The following is a 23,041-nucleotide window of genomic DNA, read 5'->3' as shown; positions in this document are numbered from 1 at the left end:
CACACACACACACACACACACACACACACACACACATGCAAACACATGCGCACACACACACACACACACAGGCACGCATGCAGGCAGGCAGGCAGGCACGCACGCACACACACACACACACACACACACACACACACACACACACACACACACACACACACACACACACACACACACACACGTGCACAAACGTATTGGTCTGTCACGGTTCAGAGTCTGGATGACAAAACTTTTCAATTATCTACCTCTTTCCCATCCATCATGTGTCTTTATCACTCTCCTTTCATCTCACTCTCCTCAGCGAGACACCCAAACCCACAACCCCCTCTTACTTCACCCTTGCTGCCCCCCCTGCTCTCTCTCTCTCTCTCTCTCTCTCTCTCTCTCTCTCTCTCTCTCTCTTCTCTCTCTCTCTCTCTCTCTCTCTCTCTCTCTCTCTCTCTCTCTCTCTCTCCCTCTCTGTCTCTCGTTCTCTCTGTCACACACACGTGCATACACACGCACACACACACACGCACGCACGCACGCACACGCACACACACTCATGCACGCACGCACACACACACACACACACATACACATAGACATACACACATACACACACACACGCACACACGCACACACGCACACACACACACACACACACACACACACACACACACACACACACACACACACACACACACACACACACACACACACACACACACACGACCGTACTACAGGTCATTCTGCTATAGCCTACTTTTAGGAAGTCAGGATCAGGCGCTGTGTGAACATGGCAGAAATGAATTGGTGCTGCCACACTACACATAGGTCTTTTGAGTGAAGGAGGGGAGAAAAAGATGGTGATACTCAAAAACCTGAATGAAACCATACATAGCACACAGGTGTATGATTTATATTACGTACAGTATATACCAGGGGTGTCAAACATACGGCCCGCGGGCCGCATCCGGCCCGCCAGAGGGTTCCATCCGGCCCGGATGTAAAAAAAAATATATATATATTTTTTTTTTCCTCAATGAAATAACCGAAATGCGCAATTACGCCAATCGGGACAAAATCGAGACCTGCATGACATTAACCCAATGGTCCCTCTGTTATACTGTATATTATAAATGGTGAATTTGTACTGTCAGGCATTTGATAAAGATCATATATTATAGACCTCATATATAGAGATAAAATGTTAATACTTCTTATTCGTATTGTATTGGTATTGGTTGTAATTAAATAATAAATATAATTGGATTTGTATTGGTTCCTATTAAGCTGAAACTGGAAACGGGACGTTAGAATGCGTGAAAATGGAAATACAAAATTTTCTGGGGGAAACCCCCAGACCCCCTGCAAAAATGAACGGTCCCATATTTAATTCATTGACGGTTGGCAATGAATGAATGAAGTCAAGGATATGTTGCATAGGATTTTCAGTATTGCATTGCTTTCTACATATTCAACACATTTAAAACGTGATAGTACTGAACACTAATCCTCTGCTTTACGTTTTTTTGCGATGATGTTACTAATGCGGCCCGCTTGAGGTCCACATGGGTTGTATGCGGCCCCCGGACCAAAATGAGTTTGACACCCCTGGTATATACAGTATGCGGCAACCCTGGACCCAAGCATGTCCTCTTTTGTGGTTTGAGAGTGGAGTTGCGCAATATATTAGTCAGAAATATCTGACCACGTATACTTGTATTGATCCTAAACTGTTTTACTTCAGGCTCCCTCCTTGTGGTGATCATTTATTTTTTCTTTCCCATCATTTATTTTTTTGTTTCTCTGCAATCATGCTACTCCCAAGCAAGATGGCACTCAGTGCAACTGAGCGATCCACCTGCGCCTCGAGGGAAACGCTTTAAGACCTGTGGCAAGACTTGCCCCCCTTAGTGGAAAACATTCCGAGATTTTTAACGCAATGGATTTAATGATTTCTTTAATGCAGCTGGAAGTCATATTCCTTATTGAGTGTTATTATTGAACAGTTGTGTGGGAACGCACAAAACAAACTCCATCAATGACAACCACCCCTGAAATGAGACCATTCTGAAGAGAACAGAAAAGCCTAACGCTTTTGGAATACAAAAAAGCCGGAGCAAAGTTTAATGCAGACCCATTTTAAAAGACACATTTAATGTGATAGGCACTCCCAGACTGTCTCACTTTAAAACCTGTACCGATGAAAGCTTGATGACACTATACTGCTGTGTTTTTGTGTCTGTTAATCACCGGTTTCTGAGTGAACTGGAGTGTCCTGCTGCATACAGTAATTATATTTAAAAAAAAAAAACATTTTCAGGCTTTTCAGGAACATTGTGTGTTGGAGCCCAATATATTTTTCCAGAGGTATGGTGTATAGTTTTTACCTTCAAAAGTGTAAGTGACATGAGAGCATCATTTATCACATTGAGTTCCACTGTGGGCTCTTTCAGTGTGACTAATGGAAAGTATAAAGCAAGGCAGTAATTGCAAGCAACATGTCGGAAACACACCTAACTCTAGCCTGGTCCTGACCATCCCATAATACTACCATTAGTGGAGCCAATCCTTTAGCCTAAGTACATGGGATGGCGCGCAAGACTAACCTAACTCGCTCATAAAAATAAAAGACAGCAAGTCTGTGTGGCGCATTGGCCTTGTTGGTTTGTATTCAGGTGACGGCAGTAAGTGCCGTCAGTTTGAGAGTGCAGTGCTGGCTGGTCTTTCTGCTTCCTCCCTAGCTTCAGGGGTGGCTCTAGACATTTCGGGGCCCTAGACAAAATATGAACATGGGGCTGTCAAAGGTCATTACATAAAATGCTGTGTTCTTGGTGCTATTTTAGTGTTTTGTCTCATGTATATCTTCAATTACTTTATGGAAGGCAGATTTGGTTGGGCCCCTAGGCAATTGCCTAGGTTTGCTTAATGGAAAGTCCGCCTCTGCTCATCTCCATCCATCCATAGGGGCCACTGTGATTGGCTGTTTAGGAGCTGCCATCACAGGCCATTAGAGCACGTTTCAGCTGAAATCAACACCAATTACACAGGAGGACAGACAACAAGCCCAGTAGGGGGTGGCGTTGGGAGTAAGTGTGTGTGTGTGTGTGTGTGTGTGTGTGTGTGTGTGTGTGTGTGTGTGTGTGTGTGTGTGTGTGTGTGTGTGTGTGTGTGTGTGTGTGTGTGTGTGTGTGTGTGTGTGTGTGTGTGTGTGTGTGTGTGTGTGTGTGTGTGCACTTGCGTGCGTGCATGCATGCATGCATGCATGCGTGTGTGCGTGTGTGCGTGTGTGAGTGCGTGATAGGGGTTAGGGTTGGGGTTGACACTCATGGCTTCTTGTTCCTGCAGTTTATTTTTAGACAGGTGGCTGGAGCTGCTCTCTCTCTCTCTCTCTCTCTCTCTCTCTCTCTCTCTCTCTCTCTCTCCCTCCATCTCTTCCTCCCTCTCCCTCCCTCCATCTCTCTCTCTCTCTCTCTCTCTCTCTCTCTCTCTCTCTTTCCCTCTCTCTCTCTCTGCATTGTCACAATGATGGCAAATGGCTGTGACATCTCTTAACAGCAACTATGTGCCTCTCTCATGCTTCAGCTGTCTGAGTGAAACCAGAGGAGACTTTGCATGGCTCCACTTTAAAATTGCATATACAGTACACTGTTCTGCTTGCCTTTCCATTCAGTTGAAGTCAATTAGGTCTAGCTCTTAATTTCTTTGTAAGGAACCCTAATCATTGTGCTTTGTCAGCAGACACCTATAGAAAAGCACAGACCAAACTGCTGTAACAACTACAAAGGATGCTACTCTGTGAATCTTTCTCCAACTGCTCTTATGGTGTGAAAAAGAACAAGGAATGTTAGACGACTCAATGTATTGTATTTTTCAAACATACATTAGGCTAATTTAGCACCAATCATCTTTAATTATGTAGCATTTAGAGAAAGGATGTTGCTTGAAATGGTATAATAAGCAACATGCTTTGCATTTCATTTAGGCCTTTAAAGGTTATTAAAAAAAATTAGTTGCAATTTTACATTTCCAAAGCAATGGTACCAAAGCCTTTACCATTTCCAAAGCAACACACAAACACAACACATATTCTTGAGGAATGGCACCTTTAAATTAAACCTAGTGATAACTTTGTATTGCATTTAACTACTGTGTTATCAAAAGCATTGATAACACAGTAGTTAAATGCAATACAAAGTTATCACTAGGTTTAATTTAAAGGTGCCATTCCTCAAGAATATGTGTTGTGTTCATTCAGTAAATCAGGTACAGTGGGTACAAGCACGGTCCCCATGCAGGGTTATACAGGTACAGCCCACGTGTGAGGGTGCAGTAGAGCAGTGTTTCTCAACCATTTTTTAGGCGAGGCACCCTTTCAATTCATGAACAATTTCAAGGCACCCCAAACCAACAAGCCGTAACATGGCATCACATCCGATACCACACAAGCTTAGAAAAGTAACACATTTGGAGACGTCACACAACTTACGTTCGAAGTTGCAGCTGTCTGGGGCTACCTATATTTACTTTATTGTGCGTAAATGGCAGATAAAAGATTCCCCTGACTAGCATTAACTTATCAATTTAGACAAATACGTATTATATTACGTAATTTATTTATCAGCCACGTTTCCGCGGCACCCCTGAGGGGGGCCCGCGGCACCCCAGGGTGGCCCCAGCACCCCTGTTGAGAAACACTGCAGTAGAGCACTGATGATTTGCTCCCCCACCCACATGTATTCCAATGCTGAAGGTATTGAGCCTGCAACACTCCGCGATCAATTCAACCAACACTAGGCCAACAAAGATCTACCACAGCAGCCACTGCATGCTGCAAATGCTACAAACATCACTAAGATAAACATATCTATCTCTGGATAACTGGATCTGTCATGCCAATTTCTGCTGTGCCACTTGTGCCTCTCCTACAGTAAGCCCACTTAATGCAGCACTATGTCTGCAATTTAAACTGTGTTGAAATTCATTTTAGATTCAATTGAGGTCAATTATACTCCTTTTTACAGTGTCGTTATTAATGAACACTATCTAACTGTTCCTTACCTAGCCCCTAGAGCCGACATAAAGGAGATGGTGTGTAATTAATCTTTTTAAGCAACTGATTATTTTAACGGCTGTGCTCCACAAAGTAATTCTTATGAAGAAGTTCATATTGTTTCAGTGTGCTATTATTCGAGCTAACCCAAGACCTAACAATCGCTGGAGGTACCTTTTTTTTGTTATGGCTCATGATTTGTGATTTGATCAAAATTTTAAATACAAAATACCTAGTATATTGTTGTCAAGACAATATTCCCTCAAGTAATCCCCTTTTGAACGACTCAGGCCATCTTTTTATTTTATTGCTTTTCTATTTCCCCCTTCTTTTCCTATTATTCATTTATCACACAGAGAACAGCAATTGCAACTTACATCTTGTTTCTTGTAGCTTGTAAGAAAGGCTAGCATGTCTTACGTTTTAGTACATTAGTAATCAGTAGATATTTCCGCACTGCAGAGGCATAGATCATGTCATTTCTCTGCGCTACAAAAAATATTCAGCTTTACAGAACAATATTTGGCAGAGGAAAGGGTGGCATTACTAATTCTAAATAAACAATAAACCATCCTTGACTCATGTGATGAATGAGTTGCGTCCCTGTCCTGCTGCTCCAGTACACCTTTATCTTTTCAGCACCAACACACACGCACACACACACACACACACACACACACACACACACACACACACACACACACACACACACACACACACACACACACACACACACACACACACACACACACACACACACACACACACACGCACGCGCACACACACACACACACACACACACACACACACACACACACACACACTGGCCTTGGACAAGATCTATGCTATCTGCGCGTTAGCGTTAGGGAGGGGGGAAAAAAACAATCCTGGGTCTCTAATTTCCTCCAAACCTGCTCAATAACCACAGGATGGATTTACATTCTGCGTGATTGAATGCTTTTCTGTATGAACACCATTATGGTGCGCCATTCCCGGGGATAAATAAAGAGCTCTGCCATTGATTGTTGGCAAAATAGCTTTCCTTGGTGGGACCCTGACAAATTGGATCATTGGTCTGCTTCTTTTTTTTCATTCTCTCTCTCTCTCTCTCTCTCTCTCTCTCTCTCTCTCTCTCTCTCTCTCTCTCTCTCTCTCTCTCTCTCTCTCTCTCTCTCCCTTCTGCGATGAAAGCCCAGACCCCTAAGCACATAGACAATGTGACGGTTGGAAATGGGGCTTTCCATTATAAAATGGATGTTGCGTAAAATCTGAATTTAATGCAGCGTATACCACCAGAGTAGGTTCTACGTACTATCACTGTTCCTTCCTAGTAGCACTTGTGCTACTGTAACCTATATCATCTATGCTCAATTCACTAAAAAGAAAAGACATCGAAACAGTTACCATTTTTATATTCTATTTGGATGCCTGAATAGGCAGACCTGTAAGAACAATGGTAAATTGTATTTTCATATAAAAAAATGTGGTAACACTTTATTTTAGGGACACATCTATTAGCACTAATACATAAAATATTAATGCATGTGTAAGTAACTTGTAAGGCATGTACTAAGCAAAATAAGATAGTTGTTAAGCATGTATTCACAAATGTCTTGTTCATGCATAATAAGGGATTTATTACCAATATAACCTTAGTAAGGACCTAGTAGACCTAGATTTCTATTTATGAGTAAGCAGTAAGGGCCAGAATACAATGTGTATAAGCTTTTGGTAAACTGTGTGAACAAACCCTGAACAGTGTGAAAACAGATGTGGAATAAGGGTCCCTATTCTAAAGTGATGCATTGCTCAGCCCAGATGGCTTAGGGCCCCCGCACTACCTAGGGCCCCCACTCTACGCCCCCCCCCCCCCCCCCCCCGGGAAGCAAAGTGTAAGAACATTTCAGATTCTACATTAGTCTCAGTAGGTATGAAGATCTCACTTATTCTACTCATTATGTCAATGAGTAATTGGAAGCATTATATAGCAAGGATTGGACGTAAAGTTATCAATGACGGTGGGTGGTGAGATGTCATTTTTAATTGTAAAAACCCTACAATAAATGCAGAATATAACGATGAGTAATAGTTTGGAAGCGAAACTAAGCTATTCCTTTCTGATAAATAAGTTAATGTTTGAGAAAACTTAGCTACAAGAAGTGCAGTGCATGATGGGTAGGCTACGCCCTTAGTCAGAAATGCAATGCATGGCCAATGCAGCAATGATAATATTTCTGTTGTTACGTACATGGCAAATTGTTTGGATAGCAACTAAATTTCACAAGTGAGGGGAGGAGCTAAGGACGTAGGCTCAGAGCTGGGTAGGTTGTCTGTTGGCCTAGATTGCGTACCCATCATGCACTGCACTTCTTGAAGCTAATGTTCTCAAACATTCACTTAATTATCACAAAAGAGTAGTTTAGTTTTGCTTCAAAACTATTATTCTAATGTTCTGCATTTATTTTGGTTTTTTTTACAATTAAAACTCAGTGGTACATGAAAAAAAATTACATCTCACCAACCCACCGCCATTGACAAGTGTACGTTCAATCCTTGCTATATATAGGCTCTTGTTACCTCTGTCCAATTGTTATGAACAAGAGAAAACTAGATGACTCAGCTAGATAAGTATTAATTATTTGATATACCCTTACACTTTGTAGATCGGGGGGGGGGCTAGGTAGTGCAGGCCTGGGTGGTGTGGGGGCCCTAGGACTTTGGTAGTGCAGAGGCCCTGAGCCATCTGAGCTGACCAATGCATCACTTTAGAATAGGGACCCTTATTCTGCATCTGTTTTCACACTGTTCAGGGTTTGTTCACACAGTGTGTCGGGAGCTTATACACATTGTATTCTGCCACTTACTACTTACTAATGAATAGAAATATAGGCTTACTGGTCCTTACTAAGGTTATATTAGTAATAAATCCCTAATTGGGCATGAACAAGACATTTGTGAATACATGCTTAACAACTGTCTTATTTTGCTTAGTACATGCCTTACAAGTTACTTACACAGGCATTAATATTGTATGCTAATAGATGTGTCCCTAAAATAAAGTGTTACCAAAAATGTGTGAAATATGTGTTCCTTTCAAAATCTTATTTAACAATCAATTGTTTGGCTCACATTGCGAAAAACTATCAGTCCTAATAAGTGGTCGGCTTAGACCTGACAAAGAGCTGGTAGGAGATTGACTTGTGTGTGAATGACCTATGTCCTAGACGCTTTCTTTGACACAGTAGCATCACCTCTACTGTAAGCTCGGCAAAGTTTCTGAAAAATACACAGCGCCAAGTCCTAGTCCATTCAGATGTCATTAACCAACCTAGCTGTCTCATTCCCCATCCCATCAGAAGACAAATGTAGTATTAGGGACATTATTTTCATCTCAAAGCTGTCTCGACTACTAGAGGTATTTTCTTTGGCTGGAATGAATCATCAGAATTCTATTACGGAAACCAATCGTGAGGAACCAAAAGCAGAAAAGTGATTTCATTAGTCCTTTAATTTCTCCCCCAAAACAGCCTTAACCATTCATTCATTGTTTTTTTCCCCCTTATACTGATGATTTCAAAAAGTCCTTCATGAGCCGCAAGTCTTGTGACAACAGCTGTTTCTAAAAAAGCCCCTTCGAGAGTGATAGCTCTTGAAAAATGCTCCGTCCTATGTGAAGGATACAGTGACATGAGCTCACTTCCTGCCTGGGAATATCTTGGTAATGTATTAGCCGACGGTGCAAGGGGGGGCTTTTTGTTGCCATCTGCTCAGCTCACCGTGTCATTTTGGAACAACCTCTCCCAAAAGAAAGTAGGTTGGATGCATGCTACCTAATCTATATTTAGTGGAGTAATATCTGGCTTGCATCGTCACTCCACCCCCGCCCCCCCCCCTCCCCCGCTCTCATTACTGCGTTATCTCAACCCCACAACCTCGGATTTAATTAGCTACTGGGAGTCAATTAGTTCAATTAGACATTTGAGTGTGGCTGCCAATCCAGCGTCTGCCCAAGGGGACGGGGATAATAGCCACTTGCAAACATATCTGCATTGATACCTGCTGTGCCAAATGTAATGAATGTGTATACTGTATTGCACACTACCATTCATTTGAATGGTTCCTGTTATATATATATCATTATGTATCTTTATGTAAGAACACATGTAACATTATGTAGAATTGCTATACAGTAGCCTCACCATAACCTCTATCTGGTTTCACCCAGTCACGTAGCCTACGTTTGGTCGTGACGTGTAATCTCCTCTCCTCAAATGTAATGTGTTCACCCCCTCCCTCGCCCCTTCCTCGTTTGCTGATTGGTTAGAGCTCTAGGTTGTCTGGCAACATGAGTACTCTCATGCACGAAGACCATGACGTAATGTGGAGGGAAATGAGTGAGTCAGTTTATGAGTGCTGAGTTGGACTTGGTTAGGGATGGTAAATGGATGGCTAGGCCAGGTTAGCTTCACACAAGACAATGGATGAAACATGAATGAAGGGCCCTGCTGTGGCGCTACCTGGAAGCCGATAGTCTGTACTTTTCATCCAATGGCGATCCCTGCTCCACCTTTCAAACACCAATTAGCACGTAAGGTCTATCTTTCTACTTCCAATCGCAGGGCCAGCTCTATCTTTCGACAGCGGGCCAATCAGGCCATGGGAGCCGTCCAATCAAATTAATAAATACATGTTTTGCAAACGAATAGCTGTGCGCTTTCTATCTTTCTGCTGAGCGAGCACGCTGAACGTGACGTCACGTGATGTAAACAAGTCCACGTTGGTCGCCTCGCACTGGCAATCCCATGTCGGAGCTGTCAGAAGTTGCTAACGAGACCAGCGAACCTGAGAAAAAGGTGGGTTATGTTTATTGTCATTGAGATGGGTGGCTTAGTTTGAGTTTGAGAGTTTCTGTGAGTATTAATAAATAAAACCATTCGGTGTTATTATCGATGTTTTTCGTCAGAGGGTCAGTGTTGAAGTGTTGGCGGCAGTTTGGTCAAACGAATTTTTAGCTACTTTTTATCACCACACCTAACATAACTTAATTTCTTTTAAGATTTAAGCGGTAATATCTAATATTTCATGCTTTGTGTGATGCCGGTGATGCCGTGTTTGAGATACGTTGTCTGTCAGTGTTAGCATCCATGCTAGGTGGTGATAAGCATTACGGTAATTCCAATGTTGTTGTTCCCTTGATATGATAGTGTTTCGAATCACGTAACTTTCTCTAATGTTAAGTGAACGTGAACATCTGTCAAATAAACACGCGACAACTGGGATGTAACCCAATGTTTTCAGGGATGTGTAAACACTTTGATGCCTTGTACTACAAGTTGTAAGTAATAACTTAGCACGGAGACCGTCAGAATTGCTTTTCACGTAATGTCTCAATGTAAAATGAACGTGTATCATCTGTAAAATAAACACGGTAATAACTACACCTGGGGTTTAGGCCAATGCTTTCAGGGATGTGGCGCTTTCATGTGATGATTTTTGATGCCACTTTGATGCCTTGTAGCTATTATAGCAAGGCACTGCCAGAATAGCTTAGTTCTTGCTTTCATATCTCGTAGTTGGTTTTACGAAGATGTAGCTTGGTCAGCTTTATTTTTCTATGCAGTATAGTTTTCTGTAAGCAGCAATAAGGGTGAAGTTACCTGCTTATTTGCAAAGTGTAGTATGGCATTGGACATTAAGGCCTAAATTATGCTGAGGTTATATTCAATGCATGGATATCATGTTTAATGTGAGAGTCCATGTCCTTTTAAGGCTGTTCATATTCTTAAACTCAAGTGTATGGCTCAGCTTTGCTTTTGACATTAAATATCTATGCTATACATGTATGGTTTATGTTATGTTGATTATTATATTATTGTTGTTTTGATAATTATTATTCTCTTTCATTCTTTATGTCAGCTGGAAAGTATCGTGGCGTGATGGCTAAATCTCACAAAGCCATGAGTGATGGGGAATGGCTGGCACGTCTGCAGAAGTTTGCCAGTTCAGGAGTGTGGCCGTCTGGTGAGGGCAACAGACCTGCCCCTAGACAGAAGAGGTGGCATGAACTGTACCTTAAGGTAAATGCTAAATGCAGTTTTTAAACATATAAGTTCACTTAGATGATTAATAGTTATTAAACTTCTTGTTGCCATCTATTGCTCTTCACATTTACAGATAGAAAAGTGTCCTCTTCAGTCCAGGGGTCAGGTCACTCTCTGGCTGAAGTCTCCCACCTGCTCGTGTGGATTTCACAAGGTGCCTTCGATTGCCATGCATTGTCACATTGTATAGATTTATTATGAAAGCCTTGAAATAGATTAATTCCAAAAGCGGTGCGATAGATGCTATATTAGTGCCTTTGTGTAAATTTACTCTTGGAAGGTTGTATATTATTTGTCCTATTATACATATCTTACAGGGTCATCCACCAGCCAACCCACCCACCAGCCAGTCATACACCAGAGAGGACACTGTTACAGTCCAAGGAAGTGCAGTGGACACCAGCGCTGTGGGCACTGTTGTACGGCCAAAGATGACACTGTCGATGGTCAGCATACAATATTAATGCATTACACATCTCACTTAGAAATACAGACACACTTTTAGGTAGTAAATGATTTATAGTTTCACTGACTTCCATCCATTTCTAACTATTTTCTTTTACTTTTTGTTAACAGTTTGAAAAGTCGAGGTTTGGAGGCTCTCACGTTGCGTCAGCCAAACCTAATGTAAACGTGCAACGCAAACCCACTCAGGTGAAATGATATTACTCAATTTCAATTAACCTGTTAAGACATGCCGTTATGTATTTGGTGTTACCAGAATGGCAATGCCCAAATCTTAGTGCATTTCTACAGGCCCTGTGTTATGCCCTAGAATTGTGGTACTAGCTACGGTACTTAACTTTTCGAAGACTATTACAGCATGCCACTGGAGGTACGGCGTGCATTACTGAAGGCTCTGTGTTATGTCATAGCATTGTAGTACCATGGTACTTAACTTTTCAGACACTATTACAGCAGGCCACTGGAGGTACGGCGTGCATTAATTGGCTACCTTTCTTGACTTGTAAGTTGAAAACTCACTACTTCATAGCAATGAAATGTTAAATACCCCTGAATATATTTCACAGGCTCCTCCTAGTCCATCTCCATCTAAATCCACATCGGCAGCCGTCAACCCTCAACCCTCTCCAGCTCTCCGGCCCATCATCCAACCCTCCTCTTCCTTCTTACTTCCACCAGCAACAGAAACCTCAGTAAGATACAATCAACACTTGCAAAGCTGAGTTTGTCTGTGCACTGTTGTGTTTTCCTATGTCAGTGTTGTGTAAACATGTTGTGTTTTAACCTAGTCTGCAGGCCCTGATCTGCCCTTGCTCTGGCCGCAGTCGATGCCGAAGGAGGACCATAAGTGGGTGGCTGAAGTCCTGTTTCGAGTAAATGCGAAGGGGAAGATGGAGTTAAAGGACAACCTTCAGCTGTGGTACAACCCCCCACCTCCAAATCTCCTGTACCATCAGGCTCCCACTCCAGACAAGTTTTTTTCCCACCGTCTGCTGGTCTGGATGCCCTATAGGCTGTGGCGTGTGAGTCTTAAGTGCACCAATTCGGAATGCGTCGGGCATCAACTGACAAGTGGTGGATTGCATAGGAGGGTCCGGCAGGTGCTGGACATTGACAGCTACTACAACCTAGTCACAGAGACCCTCATTTGCACCAAGTGCAGGTCCAGCTACCTGTCCTGGGGAGACGCCGTGCTGCAGCAGCTAGACCTGGCCCATCGCTCTGAGTTTAGGGTCATCCTGACACAAAAGTAATTATTACTTTTTACTTTTATGTTAACTTTGATAATATTATTCATACAAAATGGCAACTTGATTATAATGCTTTTATTTATCTTTTTTTCTCATCAGACATGCCATTGATATACGTGCCATCCGTTTTTTGCGTGAGAGAACAATGGGCAATGGACCGGTACGCCTGGTCGGGCAGTTGAAGGAGAACCACAGCGAGCAGTGGTTGCAGCGGGTCAATCGCTACACCGCAGAGTGTATGGGGTTTCGCAACAACAACCTCGGCCTCCAACAGATGTCCTTTCAGAGACCTCCAGACCCTGTGGAACTGCCAAGCTACAAGTGGCTCCTCACTGTTTACAGCAAGGACATTCTACACAGGCTGGATGACATCAAGGCAGCCATCACTTCAACTTATGGGTCTATCTTAAAAATGGACTCGACTAAAAAAGTAAGAGCTGTTTCAATAATAGCACTCTAATTTAGAATGTATCTTTTTTTCACTACCCCATCATCATTTTGTATAACCTTAAAGGACCAGTTTGGTCAATTTCAACATGCAGTTGTAATGCTCACACTACCCTGGACTTGTCAGTATCTGAGGTTTTTTTCCCCTACTTCAGCCTTTTCCGAGATCTTGGTCATTGTAATGGAGGCAGCTCTTTGTTTACATTTCGTAAAAACATGTTTATTTATTCCCAAAACATCTGAAAGGTTATACAACATCAGCTAACAACTAGCAAACAGCGGTACCTTATGGGAAAATATTTGGAGTAGGCCTATGTTAATTTTTAAAAAATGTAAACAAACGCTGCCCCCTTTAGAATAGCTCATATCTCGGAAAGGGCTTAGCCGAAAAATGTGGCATCACCGGGTACTGACAAGTCAAGGGTAGGGTGAGCAATACTACAGCCTATTGAAATTGACTGAACTGGTCCTTTAATGATGACTGCATGTGTTTTATTTTGTGTTTCCGTTTGATTTGTTTCCTTCAGATCACGAAAAAATTGAGTGGGCCTGCGAAGGGGACGGCACAGTGGATGACGTCTGTGGGCAACGAATTCGGCCAGGTACTCATCAGCGTCCTGACTACAGATGAGGGTAATGGGCTTGACGCGATGACAGCGGGGTTGGTTGAGCGATACAGAAGGGCAGGCGTTTCTCCACCAACTGTGCTCTATGTGGACTGCCACTGCTGCAAGGAGGCGGGAGACACTAAGCTGAAGCAGCGGTTTGGTGGCTGGCCAGGTATCATCATCCGCCTTGACATCTGGCATTTCATGCGACGCCTGGCTGGAGGGGTCACAACAGATGCCCATCAGCTTTACCCCATCTTTATGGCAAGGCTGTCAGCATGCATTTTTGAATGGGACGCTGAGGACCTTGCTCTCCTGCGAAGGGCCAAGAGGGAGCAGCTGACCAAAGAAGGCCTGCCCACGGCTTCTCTGACAGATGTGATAGTGGACAACTGCATCACCAAGGCAGAGCTGGCACTTCACTGTAGGAGACGGACGCGCGGGACGGACAACACCATCCGCCTCCTGGGGAAGCTGATAGAGGAGCTCAGCGGGCCGAAAGGGAGAGATGCAATGGGAGTAGGTTTGTTTGAGCCGGTACGAATACAGCACTTGTGGAATATCCAGAAGCGCCACGTGGGATGCATCCAGGACCTTCCAGATGTGCCACTCTACACTCAAACGGGAACTCTCAACAAGGGTGGAGTGGCCTTGAAAACGTACAGATGTGCCAGAGGTTCGACATCCTTGGAGTCCTTCCACTGCCACCTTGCCAGGTTTATTCCAGGTTCGCCATTACATAATATGACACCCTGTCACTAATGCTTATGTTATTGTACAGCACTGTTATGTTTGTCGGTGTCATAAATTAATGTGCTGGCTTCTTTCTGTTTTCACAGGGAACAGCGCCAACAGCCTCAATTTCCAGATTTATCTTCTGGAAGGCCTGTTCCGTTGGAATAAAGACCGCGCTGCAGCTGCACTTGCTGTTGGGGACGACTCACGCTTGCGGACCTACTCTGGGGAGCTGGTGTATGCTGTCAACACCAACTACACAGCATTATTTGGCGTACCATTGATCCCTGGCTTCTCTCCACCTGCAGCATACACAGGTAAATCATATAATAAGATATTGTTTTGTTAATTATTTATTGCACAGTGCAGACAGAGTGCTAAGGTGAATTGTATTTTCATTGTTGTGGCACTTGTACTTGTACTAGTATGCACATGACCTGAACTGATCTGACGTGAAAAAATTGAGAAATAAATACATATCATGGAAAAAACACGGTAACACTTTACTTTACGGATCGCTAATAAGGTGGTAATTTCGTGTTAATTTCATAGTTATTTCGTTGTTTTTTCAGGGTAATAACTGTTTGTTTTTAGTAACAACAGCAAAATAACCATACAGTTTCCAGTGCATTGTGTGTGTGTGTGTCTGTGTGTGTGTGTGTGTGTGTGTGTGTGTGTGTGTGTGTGTGTGTGTGTGTGTGTGTGTGTGTGTGTGTGTGTGTGTGTGTGTGTGTGTGTGTGTCAACAAAGTGTCACCGTGCTGCGAGTCATCAGGGTGTCACCACAATGCACTGGAAACTGTATGGTTATTTTGCTGTTGTTACTAAAAACAAACAGTTATTACCCTGAAATAACTATGAAATTAACATGAAATTACCACCTTATTAGTGATCCGTAAAGTAAAGTGTTACCAAAAACACTTTATTTAAGTTCACAAAAAGAGAAATTGAAGAGTTGTTCTCCGATATAGACACACAGGACAATCACCTTGTGTGTGTGTGTGTTTGTGTTTGTGTGTGTGTGTGTGTGTGTGTGTGTGTGTGTGTGTGTGTGTGTGTGTGTAATGATGTGTGTAATGTCTCGTGTATTCTGTATTTAAGTATGTATGGTACTGGACATCTTAATTTCCCCTCAGGATTAACACATAACACTCTACTGTCTCTACTGTACCTCCCAGAGAACACATGGATTTCCCTTAATTTTTCTCTTGATATGTTTGCCCAGGTGAGCTGATTGGAGTCCAGTACTTGTTGAGGCAGAGTCGACAGCCCCTGGAGGACATGACACCTGGGTCACCAAGGACCTCAGAATTGCTGGAGGACATCTCTGTAGAACAAGAAGTGGAAGAAGACGAAGGCTTCATTGATACTTTAGGAGAGGAGGCCATTGTGGATGTTCTAGTGGCACCAGATGCTGAGCTTCCTGTCATCCATCGACCCACTCCCCAGGATCCACGTGCCCAGCTGCCTACCGTCCAGGTGCCAACCCCTCCTCAGCTGTCTACCGTCCAGCTGCCAACCCCTCCACAGCTGCCTACCGTCCAGCTGCCAACCCCTCCTCAGCTGCCTGCCGTCCAGCTGCCAACCCCTCCTCAGCTGCCAACCCCTCCTCAGCTGCCTGCCGTCCAGGTGCCTCCTCAGCTGCCTGCCGTCCAGGTGTCTCCTCAGCTGCCTGCCGTCCAGCTGCCTCCTCAGCTGTCTACCGTCCAGGTGCCTCCTCAGCTGCCTACCGTCCAGCTGCCTCCTCAGCTGCCAACCCCTCCTCAGCTGTCTACCGTCCAGGTGCCTCCTCAGCTGCCAACCCCTCCTCAGCTGCCTACCGTCCAGGTGCCTCCTCAGCTGCCTGCTGTCCAGGTGCCTCCTCAGCTGCCTACCGTCCAGCTGCCTCCTCAGCTGCTCTCTCTGCCTGCTGTCAAGGGTCCACCCTCTCTGCTGCTGCCCTCCACCACTCAGGGTCCATCACTGCTGCCCTCCACCACTCAGGGTCCATCTCTGCTGCCCACCACCACTCAGGGTCCATCTCTGCTGCCCTCCACCACTCAGGGTCCATCTCTGCTGCCCACCACCACTCAGGGTCCATCACTGCTGCCCACCACCACTCAGGGTCCATCACTGCTGCCCACCACCACTCAGGGTCCATCTCTGCTGCCCACCACCACTCAGGGTCCATCTCTGCTGCCCACCACCACTCAGGGTCCATCTCTGCTGCCCACCACCACTCAGGGTCCATCACTGCTGCCCACCACCACTCAGGGTCCATCACTGCTGCCCACCACCACTCAGGGTCCATCTCTGCTGCCCACCACCACTCAGGGTCCATCTCTGCTGCCCTCCACCACTCAGGGTCCATCTCTGCTGCCCACCACCACTCAGGGTCCATTTCTGCTGCCCGCTGCCCCGACTCCTCCTGCTCCTCCGGTGCGAGCAAGTGGACATGGCATTCCTGGACTGGCTAGAGCTGATGAGTTGGCAGAGTACCTGGTTGAGTTGAGGAGCCAGACCAGCCTGGTACTCAGTCCACAGCAGGAGGACACAATTGTTGGCTTGTGGCAGAACCTGGACCCATATGATAAAGAGAAGTTGGTATATGCTGCTCGGCACCAGGACAGGCTTCTCACGGGGAAGTTTAGGTCCCCAAAAAAGAGGGCTGACTTTACCCCTGGTGTCGACAGCACAAAGAGGTGTGTCCTGGGCTCCACTGGCTCCCCAGCACAGTGGCCTGACTGCTGCCGTCTTATTGAGCTGATATTCATTAGGCTCTGCAACATTTACCGTACCCCAAAAAAGCAAGGCACAGCCTCATTATCCAGATGGGACTGCATTTTGACGGACTACCGGAAGATCAGGCAGCTTATCCTGATGAATTCAGCAAACCACGGCAAAATGCGGCAAACCACCCTGCAGCTGGTAGTGGTTAATCAGACAACACTGATTAGCTGGCACAATGACCGTTTGAAGAAGCAAGAGGTTAGTGTGCTCCTTCAAGGACTGGACCTCCCTGTGGCTCGGCCAGTGTCCTCAGACCCATTGCCTCCAGCACAACTGCAGCCTGCTTCACCACCACGGCACAGCCACCCATTACACACATACAACATGCCACCCAACACAGCTGGTCAGGTGAAGACCAAGTTGAGAAAAATTCTACCATCTGCCTCAGCTTCATCTGCTGCCGTGCCTCCAGCCCCAGCCTCCATCAGTCACTCAGCCCCTCGACACATTCTGCCCAAGCCATCTGCAGACTCTCAATTTATCACACCTCGCCCTGTGTCATGTCCTGTGTCTCCTGCACCTTCTCCACCGGCAGAAAAGCGGAAGTACACCCGCACAGTAACATCAAATGCTTGCCGAAAATGTGGACAGTCCCGCAAAGGAGATACTGGACACAGCCAGTACAAAGGCAAAATTTATTGCCCAAATACGGAGAAAATGTCAAAGGAGGAGTGGCTGCAAAAAAGGAGGCGCATGTAGGGTGTGTTTGTGTAGCTCACTGATTCTTGAGAAAGTGGCTAAAACAGGTTGTAATGTTGACAGATTTTTTTTTTTTTTCAGAAATCAGGCTTTTCTCTGATCACACCTTGTTTTTTGTCAACACCGTCAGACACAATTAAAGTAATTAAAATTGTATTGATTTGGTTGCATTGATTTGGTTGCATATGTATCTGGAGTTTTTAAGTGATAATGTGTATTTTTTGGTTCACACATATGCCTTTAAATGTTGAAAATTCACTTTTGTTCTATTGTAAAACTGTTTCATGTGTTCTAATTTTAAAATATGTACCGTCATACGATGCTTACTTAAAGCCTAAATAGAACAAACAATTTTTTGTAATTTCACAAATATTCCTGTAGGCTTAAATTGGCTATTACTTTGATAATTCAACAACTCCTAAGGAAAATGTTGTAAGCACATTCATTTAAAATATACAAAACTCCTTCTTACGGTGGTGACTTAAGAACTGACGGTGGTGACAGTAATCTGAGAGTGGTGAAAGTGGCCTAATTTGTACCTGCATTTACCAAAATAAATAGCCCTCTCAAGTCAATGGCATCTTGCATAAACACTTTATGTTTGTGTGTGCACAGTATGTTTGTACATGTGTTTTTTCTTCATTAGTTAGATTCTCTCGGAAGTAGGCCACTGATTCTTGAAAATGTGCCAAAAACGGCTTTTAAGTTGTTCAAATCCAAAATATAGAGGTGTATTATCATATATGTAGGTCTTGGCTGTGCAGTGAATGTATTACCCAAGCTCCCCATGTTTAACATTTTTCATAAAATGGGCTCTTTCTTGTTTTGTCAACAGCGACAGACAGAATTAGAAGTAAAAACATATGTTTACTGTATTAAAGTGAATTACTTTAACAATTCAACATGACTGTAGATACTTATTGTATGCATATTCCTAAAACATGTCAAAAACATGTAAAACATGTGTTTTTTGGTGAACTCCATCAGATGCCACCACCATCAGGTTTTCTGACAATAAAAAAAACCTCCAAATGCACCTCAGTGGTGGCTAGAGTATCATTTTGGTCAAAATATACCATGTATCCATTTGTTTTATCATAACAAGGGAAAAAAAAACACAATATATTTGATTTTCCGTTGCTTCGAGCGGGATTCGATACGGAGACTTGGTGAACTTCTTCCCTTCTTCTCCCCCTTTCTCCCCCTTTTTTCCCCCTTCTTCCCCTTGTTATACGGACAAATGTTCCCCAGCTTTGGCGCAACCGGTAGGGCACTCGCCTGCTATGCGGCTGACCCGGGTTCGGTTCCCGGCCCAGGTCTTTGCCGACCCCTCCCTGTCTCTCTCCCAAATGTCTTCCTGTCCACCTCTCACATTGTCCTATCAAAAAAAATCGTACAAAAAAAGAAACATGAATGAAGGTGATGGTTTTCGTTGTGAGCCTTCCAATCATTTTGACCTTATAATGATCAGTTGCCGTATACTGTAAGCAGTAACTAATCCCACAGAATTCCAAGGAAATTGCTGTGGGCCTTGTTAACTCTGAAGTCTGTGATTTCATCATGGAATGGGCAATATCAAATGGAACATAACAGCTGAGCACACGCAACCATTGAACACTCTCCTAATGTACCGTATGAGTGGCTCACTGAACAATATGAGCCTTGGCTTGATGTACTTGCAGATTTAACATGTGTTAGTCAAAATGCCATGGAAAGTCATTTCAATATGGGGGATACATTCAGGTAATGTTGTAGACCATCTTCTCTTTGGGTATCACTGCCATGGCCATAACTACCATTGAGGACACAGAGGTCATGTCCTCGGTATCTATGATGATGATAAATTCAATCTGAATTCACTACCACCATTCATCCTCAAGGCCGTTATTAATGAAAACAATCTTAAGAGTTTGACTGAAGTGTTTGAAGCATTCTAAATGTACAGTAGGCCTATGCAGTACAGCACACAGTATTTGACCCCAGTATTTGAAAATGTCTAGTTACGGCCCTGATCACTGCCTTTTTTATTTTCATACTGGCCTTTCTTTGGTCCTGGGGGCGTTAGCAATCTTGAAAGCAACCTCCCGGCCCTCCACTCCCCCCGGATCTGCATGTCTCTGGGGCTCTGGCCGAGAAGATAGAAGCCGGTCTGTTAAAATGCAATATGGGAAGCCCTTAAAGGCTAGAGGCAATCCGAATGGAGACCCAGTGGTCTAGTTAAAGGTTTGTAAATATCAGTGATGTGTGGGTAGGTGTATTGGCATGTGGGGGTGTGTGTGTGCATTGGTGTGTTGTGTGAGTTTGTCTGTCCCTGATTTCTTGTGTGCATGCGTGGGTGCGTGTGTGTTAAGTTGAACAGATCCCAAAGAGGAAGAGAGAGAGAGAGAGAGAGAGAGAGAGAGAGAGAGAGAGAGAGAGACAGAGAGACAGAGAGAGAGAGAGAGAAACGGAAAGAGAGAGAGAGAGAAACGGAAAGAGAAACAGAGACACATGGAAACAAAACAACAATTTTGCATTCTAGAAAATTACTTTTGTTCAGTGCGTCCTCCTTTGCCTGCCAGCTGTTCTCTTGTCCAGGCCCTGCAAGTCGTCCATTGTTGCTGCTATAGTATAGTGCCTCATCATGCCTACGGTACCCTCACTGTGCCGAAAGGAGATCGTGTTTGCACGCCTGATGCCGCCTGCCTCTGAGCTCCCTCCGCTCTGTGCTCTGCGTATATTTTAGCATTTTATCTGATGCTCTTCCTGGTTTAGGGGTGCCACCAGGGAATACCATCTAAAGTGTCCAGCTGTGTCCTGGCCCTACTCTCACTCATATATTAGAGGGCTTGCATCAATTACCCAAATGCTCTGCCGCATATAAAATATTAAAGGGATGGAGTAATCTTTTTAAGATTGCAGGGTCCACGCACGTACTCCCCCCCACGCACACACCATATCACTGCTTCTGTATGCATTTTTTTCCCCCATTCACACGAACGCTTTGAAGCATTTGCTACATTTGGAGGTGCTGAGTCCATATCTGTGCAATGCAAACCAACATTTTTCATTGCATTGCTTACCTTGCAAAAATATACAGTGCAACACTACTTTATACAGTGTAAGTTCAGCATGTACATTTGCAAAGTCTAATCAAAGGTCATTGATGCTAAGGCACAATACACACACAAGCACACACACACGCACACACACACACACACACAAACACACACACACATACACCCATACACACATACACATGCGCATACACACACACACACACACACACACACACACACACACACACACACACACACACACACACACACACACACACACACACACACACACAAACACACACACACACATGCACGCGCGCGCACACACACACACACACACACACACACACACACACACACACACAAACGCACGCGCGCGTGCACGCACACACACACACACACACACACACACACACACACACACACACACACACACACACACACACACACACACACACACACACACACACACACACACACACACAAACACACACACACACGCTAATCTTACACTAATTAACGCGAACAAATAACATTTCCAAGACTTTTCTGCCCCATTATTCTCTCACCATGGGTACACTGAACATACAGCAATGCAACCAGGAGGAAAAGATAAGGCCAACGACGCCGCGCAGCATAATTAAATAAACCCTTCAAGGGCACAAACACGCCGGCTCAAATTAGGGGGAAGTGACGTGCATAATGGGAGAAAAATCAACATTCTCTACACCGTAATTGGGGTCTCTCATTTCACCTTCTCAACACTTCACCTGTCTGAGATTATTAGTGAAAGAAACACAAGGCAGGACTACACATGCACGCATGCACGCACGCACTCACACATCTTCCAGTTCAACATGAAAATCTTTGAGGGAGTTAGTTGCAAATGTTTTTAAATGTAAGCAAGTTCTTTTTTGCCTTTATTGCATGATAGGGCAGTGAAGATATTGACCGGACGCAAGTGGAGAGAGAGACAGAGAAGGGTCGGCATATGACTTCGAGCCGCAATCGAACCCTGGTTGCTGGAGTAGCAGTCAAGTGGCCAGCCGATTGAGTCACGGATGGGCCTAAAAATGTAAGTAGTTCTATGGACAGTGGACTCCCAGACCTCTTACTAGAGTTCTGCCAGCACACGCCACAAATGTCCTAGAGTATTCAAAAATAGCAACATATTAAGTTATGTGAGTAGTAGCTACAGTGCAAATGTTTGAATTGTCCAACCTGTAGTTTTGCATTATACGTCCTTGTCTGTTGCAGTGACGTGTAGAATGTGGCCAGAATGTGTACTGCAACTATGCTGCTCATTGAAACTGTGCTGTCTATTACCAAATTTGATCTTTTCATGAATATCTACTAAATAATAAACCAATTTTCACTAATATATAAAAAGACCCCCCTTTTCATGTATGAAAAATGCAATTTTCCCAGTCATAATGAATAATTTGAATTTGGTGGTGGTGGTGGTAAATACTCATGAACAAGGTAACACTCGTGAATGGGCAGCATAAATTCAGAAAAAAAAAAACCTACAAAAAATATTACACGGGGTGCACCTTTAAAGCCAGCAGTTCCCTCTCCCTCTGCAGGATGTGATGCAGGTGGATGTGGTTGATGTGATGCAGGGCAGAATGCACTGTGGCTTCCTAAACGGGTCCCACACGTGTATTTGTGTCATGGCAATCTGTTGATTTCATGGCTACAGGTCCTAGCCAGGACGATGGGCCTTGTTCAGCACGTACCGTATGAGGCATAATGATCACCTGGGACTTGCAATGTTTTTGTTCGCTCCATCTCTCTGCAGGAGAAGAGTGGGACAGTGTCCTGGCACAGCTGTTGCAGCTTATTACAGCTATTGTTTGTGCTATTTCAGCTATTGTTTGTGCATCTGCTCC

The 23,041-nt window shown here is 44.2% G+C and overlaps 1 protein-coding gene across 1 annotated transcript in view; it reads left to right on the top strand.

Annotated features, from left to right (window-relative positions):
* The first annotated feature begins 9,803 nt into the window (after positions 1–9,803).
* Positions 9,804–23,041, top strand: part of LOC134456454 (uncharacterized) — a 54,334-nt gene continuing 41,096 nt past the window's right edge. Inside the window, exons 1-13 of the mRNA XM_063207815.1 lie at positions 9,804–9,891; positions 10,955–11,115; positions 11,213–11,293; positions 11,457–11,585; positions 11,716–11,793; positions 12,171–12,296; positions 12,393–12,853; positions 12,954–13,284; positions 13,829–14,636; positions 14,749–14,961; positions 15,869–16,497; positions 17,017–17,324; positions 17,657–17,957. Coding sequence (XP_063063885.1) covers positions 10,975–11,115; positions 11,213–11,293; positions 11,457–11,585; positions 11,716–11,793; positions 12,171–12,296; positions 12,393–12,853; positions 12,954–13,284; positions 13,829–14,636; positions 14,749–14,961; positions 15,869–16,497; positions 17,017–17,324; positions 17,657–17,957 — 3,606 coding nt within the window. The 5' untranslated portion in view covers positions 9,804–9,891; positions 10,955–10,974. The remainder of the gene's footprint in view (positions 9,892–10,954; positions 11,116–11,212; positions 11,294–11,456; positions 11,586–11,715; positions 11,794–12,170; positions 12,297–12,392; positions 12,854–12,953; positions 13,285–13,828; positions 14,637–14,748; positions 14,962–15,868; positions 16,498–17,016; positions 17,325–17,656; positions 17,958–23,041) is intronic.

This window comes from Engraulis encrasicolus, chromosome 10 (assembly GCF_034702125.1).
Source record: "Engraulis encrasicolus isolate BLACKSEA-1 chromosome 10, IST_EnEncr_1.0, whole genome shotgun sequence".
Taxonomy (NCBI): Eukaryota; Metazoa; Chordata; class Actinopteri; order Clupeiformes; family Engraulidae; genus Engraulis; species Engraulis encrasicolus.
Note: the sequence above shows the minus strand (reverse complement) of the source record. Positions and strands in the feature narration are given on the sequence as shown.